The sequence below is a fragment of the Nerophis lumbriciformis genome, linkage group LG12 (genome assembly GCF_033978685.3).
Source record: "Nerophis lumbriciformis linkage group LG12, RoL_Nlum_v2.1, whole genome shotgun sequence".
NCBI classification, from domain to species: Eukaryota; Metazoa; Chordata; class Actinopteri; order Syngnathiformes; family Syngnathidae; genus Nerophis; species Nerophis lumbriciformis.
The window spans coordinates 16760661-16777951 of NC_084559.2; the positions used below are offsets into that span (position 1 = coordinate 16760661).

Sequence of the window (17291 nt, forward strand, 5' to 3'; positions counted from 1 at the left end):
AGACATTTTTCAAAGTTCCACAATTCCCACATTTTTCATCCGATTCAAATCGTTCCAACTCCAAAATATTCAGCCTGTTCAAAATTGTGTGCTCTGCTTCAACAATTTAAAAAAAAAATCCCAGATTTCCAAGAATTCCCAGTTTTCAGGGACATTTTCCCCATTTAAAATTAATTGTCCATTTTTTAAACTTCCACAATTCATACATTTTTCAACCGATTCTAACCATTCCAACATCAACACATTCCAGTCATCCAACTAACACTTTACCAAGTTCCAAACCAAATTCAGTTTTTCCTGGAAATTCAAACTCTTCAACATTCAAACTATTTTTACATTCAAACTACATTCTGTCAGCATTTCACTTCAACTTCATTAACACGCAATTCCTTCAGGTATTGCCTCATCTAGTTTTAGAATGCACACATTTTTAAAGTGTCGCACATAATTATGTAGAAGTGTCACATCATGAAAGTTGATGGCTTTTGAAGTTAACCGTGCTTTAATTTGTATGCCACTCCAAAATCTTGTGAACGATCCAAGAGATCTTTTGATTGTCTCGCGTTAGAAGTTGATATGAAGCAGTTTGCCAGGTGCACAGCGGTAACCTGCGACCGCTGCTCAGTACCGTTTGTCGCTTTGTTTGTTTGTTGTTTTTTTGATGTAAAAATTGTGTATCTGAACCAGAGTGAGATAGCAATGGAAACTAATTGAGCCTGCGCCATGTTATAGTAGAAAGTCCACACGAATATTTATACTGGACCATGCCCTTATTTAATAGAGGTGCTCAAAAAAAATTTCAACCAAATCACAATTTGTATTTATTCCTATTTGCAATCAATTCATGAAATTGAGTCAATTAAAAGTCAAGTGTTGTTTTTTAAAAAAAATCAATTTTTAGATTAACATGAAACAAGTATTGTTGATATTATTTTTATTAATATTATTGATAGTAATGCTTAGAGATGTCCGATAATATCGGACTGCTGATATTATCGGCGATAAATGCTTTAAAATGTAATATCGGAAATTATCGGTATCTATTTCAAAAAGTAAAATGTATGACTTTTTAAAACGCCGCTGTGTACACGGACGTAGGGAGAAGTACAGAGCGCCAATAAACTTTAAAGGCACTGCCTTTGCGTGCCGGCCCAATCACATAATATCTACGGCTTTTCACACTCACAAGTGAATGCAAGGGATACTTGGTCAACAGACATACAGGTCACACTGAGGGTGGCCGCGTAAACAACTTTAACACTGTTACAAATATGCGCCACACTGTGAACCCACACCAAACAAGAATGACAAACCCATTTCGGGAGAACATCCGCACCGTAACACAACATAAACACAACAGAACAAATACCCAGAAATCCTTGCAGCACTAACTCTTCCGGGACGCTACAATATACACCCCCCGCTACCCCATACACCTCAACCTCCTCATGCTCTCTCAGGGAGAGCATGTCCCAAATTCCAACCTGCTGTTTTGAGGCATGTAAAAAAAATAATGCCCTTTGTGACTTCAATAATAAATATGGCAGTGCCATGTTGGCATTTTTTTCCATAACTTGTGTTGATTTATTTTGGAAAATCTTGTTACATTGTTTAATGCATCCATCGGGGCATCACAACAAAATCAGGCATAATAATGTGTTAATTCCACGACTGCATATATCGGTATCGGTTGATATCGGTATCGGTAATTAAGAGTTGGACAATATCGGAATATCGGATATCGGCAAAAAAGCCATTATCGTATTGACGACTTGTCCAGGGTGTAGCTGGGAAAGGGACCAGCAGTAAAATAGATGAACGGATGGACATCAGCAACACTTGCCCTGTATCAGACAGATCGATAGCAACTTTTGCAGCCACTTTTAACACGTGACATGATCCCTGAGCACTGGCAGAGGTGTGCAGTCGTGTGTTGGTGCTATTAGTGGAAAACAAAAAAACAAGGGACAAATAAAAAAAAGGAGCCTAAACACTTCACCTGATTTCAGCTCTAATCTGCTCATTGCTCATTCTATGACAGACTCAGTGAAGCCTGATAGGAAGCTAAAACACATTCATCAGTCTCTGTCAGGTCTTGCCCTCCACTTCTTTGGCCAACCAGACTGTTTGACCTAATAATGCATTGCAGGGTTGATTTAAATATGTAAATAATTGCTAGCTATTAAAGACACATTAAAAATCTATTTAAGGGCAAAAAACCTATATGACAAGATGCATGAATGAAGGTTTTTTAGTACGTACCAACCACTGGCTGGAGCAAACAACTACCTCCTAAAATGAAAAATAGGCTTTGGGCGCCATCTGCTGCACAAGACAGCATTACATTTAATCAAATGTACTCACATTACAGGCAATTTAAGGAAAGCAGGGGACACTTTTAGTTGTTACATATTTAGTTAAAAAAGCTATAAAAAAAAAAACATGGTAACCCCATATTCTAATTAACAAAGACTTAATTGAGTTATTTGGATACTAGGGGAACATATAAGGGTTAGGGTTACTAGTAAGCAATAATTCTGAGGTTATTGAGGGAAGACTCTTAGTTAATGGCTTACTGGTTGTATAATAAGGCCATGCAGAATAAGGCATTAATAAGTACTTAATAATGACTAATTAAGAGTCCATCCATCCATCCATCTTCTTCCGCTTATCCGAGGTCGGGTCGCGGGGGCAGCAGCTTAAGCAGGGAAGCCCAGACCACTTCGTCCAGCTCCTCCCGGGGGATCCCGAGGCATTCCCAGGCCAGCCGAGAGAGATAGTCTTCCCAGCGTGTCCTGGGTCTTCCCCGTGGCCTCCTACCGGTCGGACGTGCCCTAAACACCTCCCTAGGGAGGCGTTCGGGTGGCATCCTGACCAGATGCCCGAACCACCTCATCTGGCTCCTCTCGATGTGGAGGAGCAGCGGCTTTACTTTGAGCTCCCCCCGAATGACAGAGCTTCTCATCCTATCTCTAAGGGAGAGCCCCGCCACTCGGCGGAGGAAACTCATTTTGTCCGCTTGTACCCGTGATCTTGTCCTTTCGGTCATGACCCAAAGCTCATGACCATAGGTGAGGATGGGAACGTAGATCGACCGGTAAATCGAGAGCTTTGCCTTCCGGCTCAGCTCCTTCTTCACCACAACGGATCGATACAGCGTCCGCATTACTGAAGACGCCGCACCGATCCGCCTGTCGATCTCACGATCCACTCTTCCCTCACTCGTGAACAAGACTCCGAGGTACTTGAACTCCTCCACTTGGGGCAAGATCTCCTCCCCAACCCGGAGATGGCACTCCACCCTTTTCCGGGAGAGAACCATGGACTCGGACTTGGAGGTGCTGATTCCCATCCCAGTCGCTTCACACTCGGCTGCGAACCGATCCAGTGAGAGCTGAAGATCTTGGCCGGAGGAAGCCATCAGGACCACATCATCTGCAAATAGCAGTGACCTAATCCTGCAGCCACCAAACCAGATCCCCTCAACGCCCTGACTGCGCCTTAATTAATTAATAGTCAATGTAACTAATTTGCATGTTAATAAGCAACTCATTAATGGTGAATATGTTCCGCATACTAAAGTGTTACCGACTTAATTTAGTTATTTGCACACTAGGGGAACATATAAGGGTTAGGGTTACTAATAAACAATAATTCTGAGGTTATTGGGGGAAGACTCTTAGTTAATGGCTTACTGGTTGTATAATAAGGCCATGCAGAATAAGGCATTAATAAGTACTTAATAATGACTAATTAAGAGCCAATATGGTACTAATTTGCATGTTAATAAGCAACTAATTAATGGTGAATATGTGTTCCCCATACTAAAGTGTTACCAAAAACATTGTACGGGGAAAGTTTTGAATAATTCAAAATTAACCAAACATTTAGAAATTCTGGCAGCAGGACTAAGTTTCCCAACCATTTTTGAGAATATTCACCTTTGTTTCAAATGCTGACAGACATGCAAACCATACAGGTTTAATATTTCTGATAATGTTTCCAACAGGGGCGTCACTAGACCTAATACTGTACTGGGGCACAAAGAATTCATGAGAGCGTGCAAAGTGTGCGAGACATTCAACACTTATTTATCATAAAAAAACATAAATAGTTCTTTAAAATATTCAATCATATCAGACTATGTCGTCTAGATCAGTGGTCCCCAACCTTTTTGTAGCTGCGGACCGGTCAACGCTTGAAAATTTGTGGGGGGGTGATTTTTTTATTTTTATTATAAAGAAATACAATCATGTTTGCTTACGGACTGTATCCCTGCAGACTGTATTGATATACATTGATATTTAGTGTATATATTGTGTTTTTATTTTGATTTAATTAGAAAAATTAAATTAAATTAAATTAAAATTAAAAAAATTTCTTGTGCGGCCCGGTACCAATCGGTCCGCGGACCGGGACCACTGGTCTAGATCTTTGATTAACCACCTGAAATGTACTGCGGTAATGCATTTGGTTCTCAGTGTCATCTCTCTCTGAGGCCCATCAACTTCCTGCAAATATGTACACAGTTTAAAGTCACCTATCTGCATTTTTTATGCTCTTCAGTTTTCACATGGGATTATAAGAACTGATTACAAAGTTCTCCCACCCTTCCTTGTGACAACAAAGTCACCTGACCAAAAAGCATTCTGTAAGAAACTGACAGGTTTTTGTTTTCCAAAAAATAGTTTTTTCCTCATACGGGAGGTTTTGTATTTCTGCCATCGATATTCAAAATCAAAATCAGTAGAAGCATTTAAGTCCCATCTTAAAAGTCATGTGTATACACTAGTCTTTAAAGGCCTACTGAAACCCACTACTACCGACCACGCAGTCTGACGACTATTAAGTACCGGTAGTCTGTTTTCATCGCAAAATTCCACAGTATTCTGGACATCTGTGTTGGTGAATCTTTTGCAATTTGTTCAATGAACAATGGAGACAGCAAAAAAGAAAGCTGTAGGTGGGAAGCGGTGTATTGTGGCAGGTGTTGTACCGGATAACGCACCCCCGCCGTAGAATGCACCCCTTGACTGTTGAAACACAGCCGGTGTTTCATTGTTTACATTCCCGGAAGATGACAGTCAAGCTTTACCATTGGCCTGTGGAGAACTGGGACAACAGAGACTCTTACCAGGAGGACTTTGAGTTGGATGCGCAGACGCGGTACCGTGAGTACGCATGCAGCTGCGGCTTCCAAACATTTGATCGCTTGCCCGTACGTGTGTGCCGCTATGTGCATGTCACGTACGTTTGGGGAAATATATGTGCTGTATGAACTTTGGGGAGGTGAACGGTACTTTGGGCTGTGGGATTGAGTGTGTTGTGCAGGTGTTTGAGTTGTATTGGCGGGTTATATAGACAGGAGGGGGGAGGTGTTTGTTATGCGGGATTAATTTGTGGCATATTAAATATAAGCCTGGTTGTGTTGTGGCTAATAGAGTGTATATATGTCTTGTGTTTATTTACTGTTTTAGTCATTCCCAGCTGAATATCAGGTCCCACTCGCCTCTCACAGCATCTTCCCTATCTGAATCGCTCCCACTGCCCTCTAGTCCTTCACTCTCCTCATCCACGAATCTTTCATCCTCGCTCAAATTAATGAGGAAATCATCGCTTTCTCGGTCCGAATCGCTCTCGCTGCTGGTGGCCATGATTGTAAACAATGTGCAGATGTGAGGAGCTCCACAACCTGTGACGTCACGCTACTCGTCTGCTACTTCCGGTACAGGCAAGGCTTTTTTAGCAGCGACCAAAAGTTGCGAACTTTATCGTCGATATTCTCTACTAAATCCTTTCAGCAAAAATACGGCAATATCGCGAAATGATCAAGTATGACACATAGAATGGACCTGCTATCCCCGTTTAAATAAGAAAATCGCATTTCAGTAGGCCTTTAAATAGACCCCCCTTTTAGACCAGTTGATCTGCAGTCTCGTTTCTGCGCTGCCCCCCTCTCCTGCGTAGAGAGGTTATTAGGTTACCATAGATCAGGGGTCGGCAACCCAAAATGTTGAAAGAGCCATATTGGACCAAAAATACAAAAAAAAATCTGTCTGGAGCCGCAAAAAAATTAAAAGCCATATTAGATACAGATAGTGTGTCATGAGATATAAACTAAATTAAGAGGACTTAAAGGAAACTAAATGAGCTCAAATATAGCTACAAGCAAGGCATTATGATGCAATATGTACATATAGCTAGCCTAAATAGCATGTTAGCACCGATTAGCTTGCAGTCATGCAGTGACCAAATATGCCCGATTACCACTCCCCACAACTCAATAACATCAACAAAACTCACCTTTGTGCATTCATGCACAACGTTAAAAGTGTGGTGGACAAAATGAGACAGAAAAAGAAGTGGCATAAAACACGTCCTAGAAAGTCGGAGAAAGTTATACATGTAAACAAACTACGGTGAGTTCAAGGACCGCCAAAATTAGTAGGGCAAAACGGCGCTCACCAAATACTCGAATCAGTGAAGCATGTTTAATATAAACAGTGGGATTTATAACAATTAGGGAGGTTTGTGTCATGTTTGGCCTCCTACAGAAACCATATTAAAACAAAAATAAATTATTTCCCCTCATCTTTTTCCATTTTTCATACATCTTTGGAAAAGCTCCAGGGAGCCACTATGGCGGCGCTAAAGAGCCGCATGCGGATCTAGAGCCGCGGGTTGCCGACCCCTGCCATAGATGATGCCAGGGAAACCCATTCCATGAAGCTCTCTGCGTACTGTACGTGGGCTAATTGGAAGGTCACATGAAGTTTGGGGCCCTGTAGCAACTGACTGTGCAGGAAGTCTTTGGACTATGCGCTTCTGCATCCGCTGACCCCTCTCTTGTCAGTTTACGTGGCCTACCACTTGTTGGCTGAGTTGCTGTTGTTCCCAAACTCTTTATTTTTCTTATAATAAAGTTGACTTTGGACTATTTAGGAGCGAGGACATTTCACGACTGGATTTGTTGCACAGGTGGCATCCTATGACAGTTCCACGCTGGAAATCACTGAGAGCGGCCCATTCTTTCACAAATGTTTGTAGAAACAGTCTCCATGCCCAAGTGCTTGATTTTATACACCTGTGATTAGGACACCTGATTCTCATCATTTGGATGGGTGGCCAAATACTTTTGGCAATATAGTGTATGTTGCCGAGCTAGCTAGGACTTCACTTACCTCTCTCGTTCCTCGCTGCTTTATCCCTGCTGCGGGCGAAGAACTTTCTGATATCCATCTAGGAGTTACAGTTTGAGTCAAATTAAAATAAATATAGTATAATTAACAAGTTGTCGGCTAAAGTTACTTACCTCACGCAGTGATTGTCATCGCCTCTCTCTCTCGCTCGAGAGTGAAAGTATTATCAGCTGAAGATGCTACACGTAAATAAATCACCATTTTAATTAGCCATGTGCGCATTGTTTACGTAGCAATCAATTACCATACCAAGAAGTATGTGCGCTGTAGTCTATGCTATGTAGACTTAAAACTCTTTTTTTTATTGGTGACATTTTTATTGGGGCACTGCAGATTTTTACTGGGGCACATGCCCCAGTAAAAATCTGTCTGGTGACGCGGCTGGTTTCCAAATATTTACACATTTCGGTGGAAAGACCAGATTTTACATTGTTTCTAATAATAATAATAATAGATTTTATTTGTGGAGCACTTTACATTGAGTAAACAACCTCAAAGTGCTACAGTGTATTAAAAAAAATAAAAAATAAAAAGATGATAAAAAATAAATACAAATAAAAACTAGAACAGCCAAATAGCTAAAACTAGTATGCATATATCTTTAAAAAAAAATGGCTTTTTTTTTTAAAAGAAGGGTTTTTAAGCCTTTTTTAAAAGCATCCACAGTCTGTGGTGCCCTCATGTGGTCAGGGAGAGCGTTCCATAGACTGGGAGCGGCGGAGCAGAAAGCCCGGTCTCCCATTGTTCGTAGCTTTGTCCTCGGAGGATGGAGGAGGCTAGCCTGTCCGGAGCGGAGGTGCCGTGTGGAGGATTTGGGGGTGAGTACCGTATTTTTCGGACTATAAGTCGCAGAATATATGCTTAATATAACAAGGTGGAGACCAGGTGACAATATAGACAGCTAGAACAAACGCCATAAAAATGAACAAGCGTCTTTGTTTTAGGCGAGCCAAAATAGCATTGTAAAATCAGTAGCGAAAAGTTAAAGACCAAGCAATGTACAGCAATCGTGTTTCTCACAGATTGTCAATCTATTTGCGGCTGTAGGAGCCAGAAAATAATTTTCATATTTTTTTAAAAAGCTAAAAAAAAATGCTTACATATGTATACTGTATTTCCAGACCATAGGGCGCACCAGATTATAAGGCGCACTGCCGATGAATGGTCTATTTTCTATCTTTTTTCATATATAGGGCGCATTATACCTCTAAAGGCCTTAGTGGCCACATGCGTGGACAGCACCTTTTATCGTATTTTTTGGACTATAAGTCGCAGTCTTTTTCATAGTTTGGCCGGGGGTGCGACTTATACTCAGGAGCGACTTATGTGTGAAATTATTAACACATTGCCGTAAAATATCAAATAATATTATGTAGCTCATTCACGTAAGAGACTAGACGTATAAGATTTCATGGGATTTAGCAATTAGGAGTGACAGATTGTTTGGTAAACGTATAGCATGTTCTATATGTTATAGTTATTTGAATGACTCTTACCATAATATGTTACGTTAACATACCAGTTGGTTATTTATGCCTCATATAACGTACACTTATTCAGCCTGGTGTTCACTATTCTTTGTTTATTCTAAATTGCCTTTCAAATGTCTATTCTTGGTGTTGGCTTTTATCAAATAAATTTCCCCAAAAAATGCGACTTATACTCATACTTGCCAACCCTCCCGGATTTTCCGGGAGACTCCCGAAATTCAGCGCCTCTCCCGAAAACCTCCCGGGACAAATTTTCTCCCGAAAATCTCCCGAAATTCAGGCGGAGCGAGAGGCCACGCCCCCTCCAGCTCCATGCGGACCTGAGTGACGTGTTGACAGCCTGTTCACACGTCCGCGTTCCCATAATATAAACAGCTAATGATCGAGGGCGAGTTCTTGGTTTCTTATGTGAGTTTATTGTTAGGCAGTTTCATTAACGTCCTCCCAGTGCGGTAACAACACACAACAACAGCAGTCAAGTTTTCGTCTACCTACCGTAAAGCAGTTTGTCTGCCGTAAACAGCAATGTTGTGACACTTTTAAACAGGACAATACTGCCATCTACTGTACATGCATATGTGACCCACCCATAATGTGTCACATTTTTGTGTTGATTTATTTATTTTATTTTGTGGTTTGAATTCGTTTTTGGAGCTGTCATTACACATTTATCAGTATTCACATTGGTCAGTAGGGGGCAGTAGGGCGTTTCTTCCCAATTGAATAATATCACCTGCAGACCGGAAGTGTCTTGTCATTATGATGAGCGCGACCAGTCTGTGAACAATCGAAACGTCCTGTGTGCATTTTCCTCCTGTAGAACAGGTTAGTTTTGGTGAATCAACTCACTGAATAATATCCATGTGATCTTTATAAGTTTATGTACACATTCTGATGGTGGAGCCTCACTCTAAAGTGTTTGTGAGTTGTAGTTTGTATTTGTGAATGAATCCAGTGCACAGCAGCAGTAATCAATACAAAAAGGCGACGTGAGTGCGCAATGTTTATATAGGAACTTCTGATCCTAATTCAGACCCCCAAATTAGAGCTTCCGTTTTCTTATAGATTTTATAATGTATATTTGTATAATGTGTGTGTTCTGAAATAGTGACAGAGAATAGAACAAGGATGGACAATTCAACCCTTAACTCAACAATGAGTATATGAGTGTTATGTGTGTGTATATGTGTAAATAAATGAACACTGAAATTCAAGTATTTATTTTATATATATATATGTAATAAAATATATATATTGCTAGAATTCACTGAAAGTCAAGTATTTCTTATATATATATATATATATATATATATATCTTAACCACGCCCCCCACCCCCCACCTCCCGAAATCGGAGGTCTCGAGGTTGGCAAGTATGCTTATACTCCAGTGCGACTTATATATGTTTTTTTCCTTCTTTATTATGCATTTTCGGCCTGTGCGACTTATACTCCGAAAAATACGGTAGTTCTTTGAGGTAGAGGGGGGCATTTCCATGGAGGCACTGGTGGGTTAGTAGGGAGACTTTGAATTCAATTCTGGATTGTGTACCTTATTTTTTATGTGACAACCATACAGAAAAATAAACACTTCTGACAAATATTTAGCAGTGTCAGACTAATGTGAGAATAAATGGAAAAACGTGTAGCTGTGTGCATTCGCATTTTAATAGGACAAAAGCAAGAAAAACACAGAATACAGTAGCAGAGTCATCAGTTCTCTGGGCTAACTCCTTCCTAGACAAAAGGGTCTGAAGAAAACTGCAGGCACTGCCTAATACAAAAAAAATCTAAGTATTTTATTAGCTAAAAGAAAGCAGCTCCATAAGGCAACAGCAATGTAGGCCTCTCTTCTCTATGACAAACAGAGCAGGTGTAAAGGTTGAAGGATCCTCTGACTTTTGATATAAAATACTGGCATCCATAGAAAAAACAAGAGTCCAACATGTTTCTTTACATTAAGATTGTGTCAAAACGTTTGAAGCCTGCACTGCATGGCAATGCTATCCGAGTCCCTGCATGGAAGAATCCTTTTGTCACGTTTGGCTGTGCCGTTCTGCTACGCACATTATGGGAGTTCACTGCAAAGTTGTGCCAAGCTAAATGAAAGCAAGCACCCACAGTCAACAGTAGTATTTTACTTACATCATTTTCGATTGAAGACTTATTTACACGAGGCTAAAAAGAGATTTGAGGCTGTCCAAAATAAAAAATATATTTTGGTAGATTGCTCAAGAAGAAGAAAGGGGAAACCTGTGCAATATTGATCTGCCTTTACAGAGAAACGGCAGTGGCAACAATCCCTGCAATAGACATTTTCATTCCTCAAAGAACTTAGCAAAATTCACTTTTTTTTAAAAAAAAACGCAAAGTGGAAGCAATTTGTAAAATCCTGGGGGGGAAAAAGTCATTTGCAGTTAACTTAAAAACAGTAAGAGCCCTGGATCTCAGCCAGTCTTGGCTAACACAGGAGGTGTAAAACCCATGTGGCTCAAAATCCTCCCTGGCTGGCGTTACCCTCAAAGAAGTCCCATTTACATCTCCAATAGAAGTCAACCTTCCCGTTCAGAGCCACATCCTAGTAAGACTTAGTCCAGCCAAAAAGGGGAGGTGGTGATAACGCAGCCCTGCAGGGCATCTTAATGCCCCCCCCCCAAAAAGGCTGACTGTTGACATATCTCCGTTTCTGTCCCCCTTATTAGTGTGTGGGGTATCCTGCGGCTCCCATACCGGGCTGGTTGGCCAACATACTCCCATTCAATCCCTGTGCGGCCTCCATAACCCCACCGTTACTGATGGCGCTCATGCCAGTCCACCCAGCATTGGCCGGTAAGTGACTGCGGAAAAGGAGGGTAAAGAGAGAGAGAGACAAGACAAGAGAAGACAAAATGCCGGCAGGTTAGAAGAGATGAGGTGAGGGGGGGGCACCAAAGACACTTAAGAGTTTCTAGAGTTTGGACAAGCTTGAATGGAGGACAGAAAAGCAAACGAGGATTAGAGGCAGAAACAAATAGAAAGTGGTGGTGATTAAAAAAACATACAATAAGAAAATGGTTGTTTGTACTCACTCTCCAAACTGCCAACAAGCATCAGACGTTACACAATGATCCACTTTAACTAGAGATGTCCGATAACATCGGACTGCCGATATTATCGGCTGATAAATGCTTTAAAATGTAACATCGGAAATTATCGATATCGGTTTCAAAAAGTAAAATTTAATATTTTTTAAAACGCCACTGTGTACACGGACGTAGTACACATAATAGTCACATAATATCTACGGCTTTTTACACAAGTGAATGCAACATACTTGGTCAACAGCCATACAGGTCACACTGAGGGTGGCCGTATAAACAACTTTAGCACCGTTACAAATATGCGCCACACTGTGAACCCACACCAAACAAGAATGACAAACACATTTCGGGAGAACATCCGCACCGTAACACAACAAAAACACAACAGAACAAATACCCAGAACCCCTTGCAGCACTAACTCTTCCGGTACGCTACCCCCTACCCCCCCACCTCAACCCATTCCCCCACCAACCCCGCCCATTTCAACCTCCTCATGCTCTCTCAGGGAGCGCATGTCCCAAATTCCAAGCTGCTGTTTTGAGGCATGTTAAATAAAATAATGCACTTTGTGACTTCATTAATTAGTTGGCTTTTTTTTTTTTCCATAACTTGAGTTGATTTATTTTGGAAAACCTTGTTACATTGTTTAATGCATCAAGCGTGGCATCACAAAAAAATTAGGCATAATAATGTGTTAATTCCACGACTGTATATATCGGTATCGGTTGATATCGGAATCGGTAATTAAGAGTTGGACAATATCGGAATATCGGCAAAAAAGCCATTATTGGACATCTCCAGTAGTAACCCGTATGTCACTCAAAAGATTATAACCATTGGAATCATTTCTATAGGTTGAAAATATCCAATTGTAATGATATTGTATTATGCCAAGGTAGCCCAGTTAACTGCCTTTTTTTAATGCAAGACCTGTGTCACGTGACTTCAAACTTGACACCTCATTGGCTGGCTCTGAGACAGGATCGATTGCGTTGGACAATATCGGAATATCGGCAAAAAAGCCATTATCGGACATCTCTAACTTTAACCAACGACTACACAAATCAACCTCACAATTTTGTATGGATGCTCAACAACTTGGACCGTGTACAACAAACGGTTGGTTTATTGATGGGGCTGCACAAAACGTCACTGTACATTGGCAAGAATATGAATACATTTTTTTTTTAAACATCTTTCTGACATTCCTGTACAAATTTAAACTTCCAGGTGCTTTTTATTATTGATAGAAGAAAGTCAGAGCAATTCAATTGGGGGGGTAAAACAATGACATGAGTCACAGAAAAAAAAAAAAGACCACATGAAGTTTATAGGGAACACTTAATCGTCACAATTGAAAAGCAGGGATATTTGTCTGTGCTGCACCAGCTATTTGTGTAAATCCAATTGTGTAACAAAGCTGTTGCAACTGAAAATGGCAAATTGTCTATTGTGGTGACAGGACGATCGACAAAAAATATTTTTCACATGATAGGAACGTAGCATCGCTTGTTTCGGATTGTTATGCTTTGGTTTTGCAGTGTCCCTGGTAGTATGAGGTAGCACCAGGTTGGCAAGAAGACACAATAGTAGATGTTAGTGTTTTTTTTGTTGTATTTTATCTTCCATCTATACATATTAGTGAACAATATGTAGTAGTTTTTCCTTTTACATTACACTTGACTTCTGTCACTGTATGTAAAAACCTGCACTGCAACAACGTAATTTCCTCATTGTGGGATAAATAAAAGTCTATCCTATCCATAGTTTCTAGATCACGTTAATCAAACCTGACTCCAACAAATCCTCTCCAGGACATTATACAGGATGTTCTTTACTGTAAGTCAGTGGTTCTTAACCTGGGTTCGATCGAACCCTAGGGGTCCAGTGAGTCGGCTTCAGGGGTCACCCAACTCATCGTGTAAATACAAACGGCTCCCTATACGGATACGACAACAGCTGACTGATTTGCAGGTGTGTAATTTGTTGTGAGTTTATGCAATGTGTTGGTTTTGTTGTTTGAACAAGGTGATGTTCATGCACGGTTCATTTTACGCACCAGTAAAAAAAAACATGGTAACACTTTAGTATGGGGAACATATTCACCATTAATTAGTTGCTTATAAACATGCAAATTAGTAACATATTGGCTCTTAACTAGTCATTATTAAGTAGTAATGGCCTTATTATAACCCTAACCCTTACCCTAACCAAATAACTCTAAATTAAGTCTTCATTACTTAGAATATGTTCCCCTAGTGTCCAAATAACTGTAAATTAAGTCTTTGTTACTTAGAATATGTTCCCCATACTAAAGTGTTACCAAAAACATATAATTTTATCTTGAATTTGAAAAAAACAACATTTTATTTTTCACTAAAGAAGGGTTGGGTGAATGCGCATATAAAACTGGTGGGGTTCGGTACCTCCAACAAGGTTAAGAACCACTGCTGTAAGTCTAGACAAAAAGGAAACGTGGAGTTTTGCAACGAACTGACGTGATTTTGCAAAGCGCATCAACCTTAACATTGCAAATGTTGGTCATTACACTAAAAATGTCCCACTTTTCGTAAGATTCAAAGAGTAAAGCGTCTTGGTTATTGCACGGTCAAACATTACATATAACAAACTAGTCCGTTTGCCAGTGTATCATTCCGCAAAATCGAGTGCCCAAACGAAGAAACCCACGCATTGATGACTAAATCTCTGTACTTTGTTTTTATTGTATACGACTGCAAAACAAGCCACTACGGGGCCAAAGAAAGTTGAGAGTGCCAGCACTTTGATAAGGTGAGAAACACTATTAAAATGAAGAACAAAGTACAAAGGTATCTCTCCTCTACCCTCCTTACTGTCTTCACCAACAAGAGTCTTCAATAAAAGATAAGAGTGATGTTAAAAGCTAGTTTATCAATTGTAATCATCATTTGTAAAGTATTTTAAGTTGTTTCTTGCCTGTAAAACTATGACTCTTCTATATAAAATGTGTTGGATTAAAAGGATTTCTTAAAGGAAACTTGTTAAGTTTTTTGTTCGATTTGAACTTGGTAGGACCTTTTAGAACGTCTAACAAAAACCAAGGTAGAGTGTTCAGGCATAGAGACATAGTCCGGGGTGAATACATTAACATACTGCTGCACCATACGATGGTTGTTTTTGGCCTCAACTGGATTTCCTTGATGGATTATGCCTTTTATCCACAGACACTCCGGACTGCTAGAATATCAACTTGAATCAACAGGGTCTAATATGTGATTAGGTGTTCCCTTGGTATGGAGCAGTGTATATGAACAGTCTTAAAAGGCAGTGAACCTTCATTGCAATCATTAACCCGCCTCGGGACATGGACAGTGAATGAAACTCAAATGTTCACATTTCCAAAAATGTTTTTAAATCCCAACTTCCAAATCAAATGACAAAAACTGAATTACAACGCTATAAAAAAATAAACACTTGATTCAGATGTGAATGAATCAGGGATGATCTAACAAACAAAAAGTTCCTCCACAAGTTGAAAAGGCGAGATGCTGATGGGAAAGTGGGTGGATGTGGATTTGACAGAAAGAGAGAGGTGTCACAGCTCCCCTCTTATGGCCACAATTGGCTTGTGAAGACCCAATCTTGGTGGTGCTTGAGTTAAAGTAGGAGGTGAAGGGAGGCCCTTTGAATGACGTACTACTTACTTGAAGCCCTGCTGATTCCAGGCCTGACCATAGACACCGTAAGTGGGAACCTGCCACCCGTTTGGGACATATTGGCTAATCTGAGGCCCGTTGCTGTACCACTGTCCCCACTGGTTGTAGGGCTGAGCTGCCGGGAAGCTCACCTTGTTCTGCTGTAGGACAAACAGGAAAAATGTAGATTTAGAATGGCTGGAGGTGGCACATTCAGCGGTGATAGCTTTACATCGAGAAGTTGAAACCAACACTACATGTTTAAAACATTTAGTAAAGTTCAAAAGAGCCTTGAGGCCTTTCTTCCCTAATAGTTGAGTAGTTGTTCCTAGTTTAGTTTGCTAAAATGATGCTAGATTTAAAAAATGGGGAAAAAAACAATAAGATTGAAGCTTAAAGGGGAACATTATCACCAGACCTATGTAAGCGTCAATATATACCTTGATGTTGCAGAAAAAAGACCTTTTTTTTTTTTAACCGATTTCCCAACTCTAAATGGGAAAATTTTGGCGAATTAAACGCCTTTCTATTATTCGCTCTCGGAGCAATCCGCCATTTTCTCAAACACATTACAAACACCGAATCAAATCATCCATCCATCCATCCATCCATCTTCTTCCGATTATCAGAGGTCGGGTCGCGGGGGCAGCAGCTAAAGCAGGGAAGCCCAGACTTCCCTCTCCCTAGCCACTTCGTCCAGCTCCTCCCGGGGGATCCCGAGGCGTTCCCAGGCCAGCCGGGAGAGATAGTCTTCCCAGCGTGTCCTGGGTCTTCCCCGTGGCCTCCTACCGGTCGGACGTGCCCGAAACACCTTCCTAGGGAGGCGTTCGGGTGGCATCCTGACCAGATGCCCGAACCACCTCATCTGGCTCCTCTCCATGTGGAGGAGCAGCGGCTTTACTTTGAGCTCCCCCCAAATGACAGAGCTTCTCACCCTATCTCTAAGGGAGAGCCCCGCCACTCGGCGGAGGAAACTCATTTCGGCCGCTTGTACCCGTGATCTTGTCCTTTCGGTCATGACCCAAAGCTCATGACCATAGGTGAGGATGGGAACGTAGATCGACCGGTAAATCGAGAGCTTTGCCGTCCGGCTCAGCTCCTTCTTCACCACAACGGATCGATACAGCGTCCGCATTACTGAAGACGCCGCACCGATCCGCCTGTCGATCTCACGATCCACTCTTCCCCCACTCGTGAACAAGACTCCGAGGTACTTGAACTCCTCCACTTGGGGCAAGATCTCCTCCCCAACCCGGAGATGGCACTCCACCCTTTTCCGGGAGAGAACCATGGACTCGGACTTGGAGGTGCTGATTCCCATCCCAGTCGCTTCACACTCGGCTGCGAACCGATCCAGTGAGAGCTGAAGATGGAGGAAGCCATCAGGACCACATCATCTGCAAATAGCAGTGACCTAATCCTGCAGCCACCAAACCAGATCCCCTCAACGCCCTGACTGCGCCTAGAAATTCTGTCCATAAAAGTTATGAACAGAATCGGTGACAAAGGGCAGCCTTGGCGGAGTCCAACCCTCACTGGAAACGTGTCCGACTTACTGCCGGCAATGCGGACCAAGCTCTGACACTGATTATACAGGGAGCGAACTGCCACAATAAGACAGTCCGTTACCCCATACTCTCTGAGCACTCCCCACAGGACTTCCCAGGGTACACGGTCGAATGCCTTCTCCAAGTCCACAAAGCACATGTAGACTGGTTGGGCAAACTCCCATGCGCCCTCAAGGACCCTGCCGAGAGTATAGAGCTGGTCCACAGTTCCACGACCAGGGCGAAAACCACACTGTTCCTCCTGAATCCGAGGTTCGACTATCCGGCGTAGCCTCCTCTCCA

The 17291-nt window shown here is 41.5% G+C and overlaps 1 protein-coding gene across 1 annotated transcript in view; it reads right to left on the bottom strand.

Moving 5' to 3' along the window:
* Nucleotides 1-11046: 11046 nt before the first annotated feature.
* LOC140679263 (cytotoxic granule associated RNA binding protein TIA1-like) overlaps nucleotides 11047-17291 on the bottom strand; it is a 28438-nt gene continuing 22193 nt past the window's right edge. The window contains exons 11-12 of the mRNA XM_072914324.1: nucleotides 15451-15602; nucleotides 11047-11523 (exon numbers count right to left, since the gene is read on the bottom strand). Of these exons, the coding sequence (XP_072770425.1) occupies nucleotides 11385-11523; nucleotides 15451-15602 (291 nt within the window). The 3' untranslated portion in view covers nucleotides 11047-11384. The remainder of the gene's footprint in view (nucleotides 11524-15450; nucleotides 15603-17291) is intronic.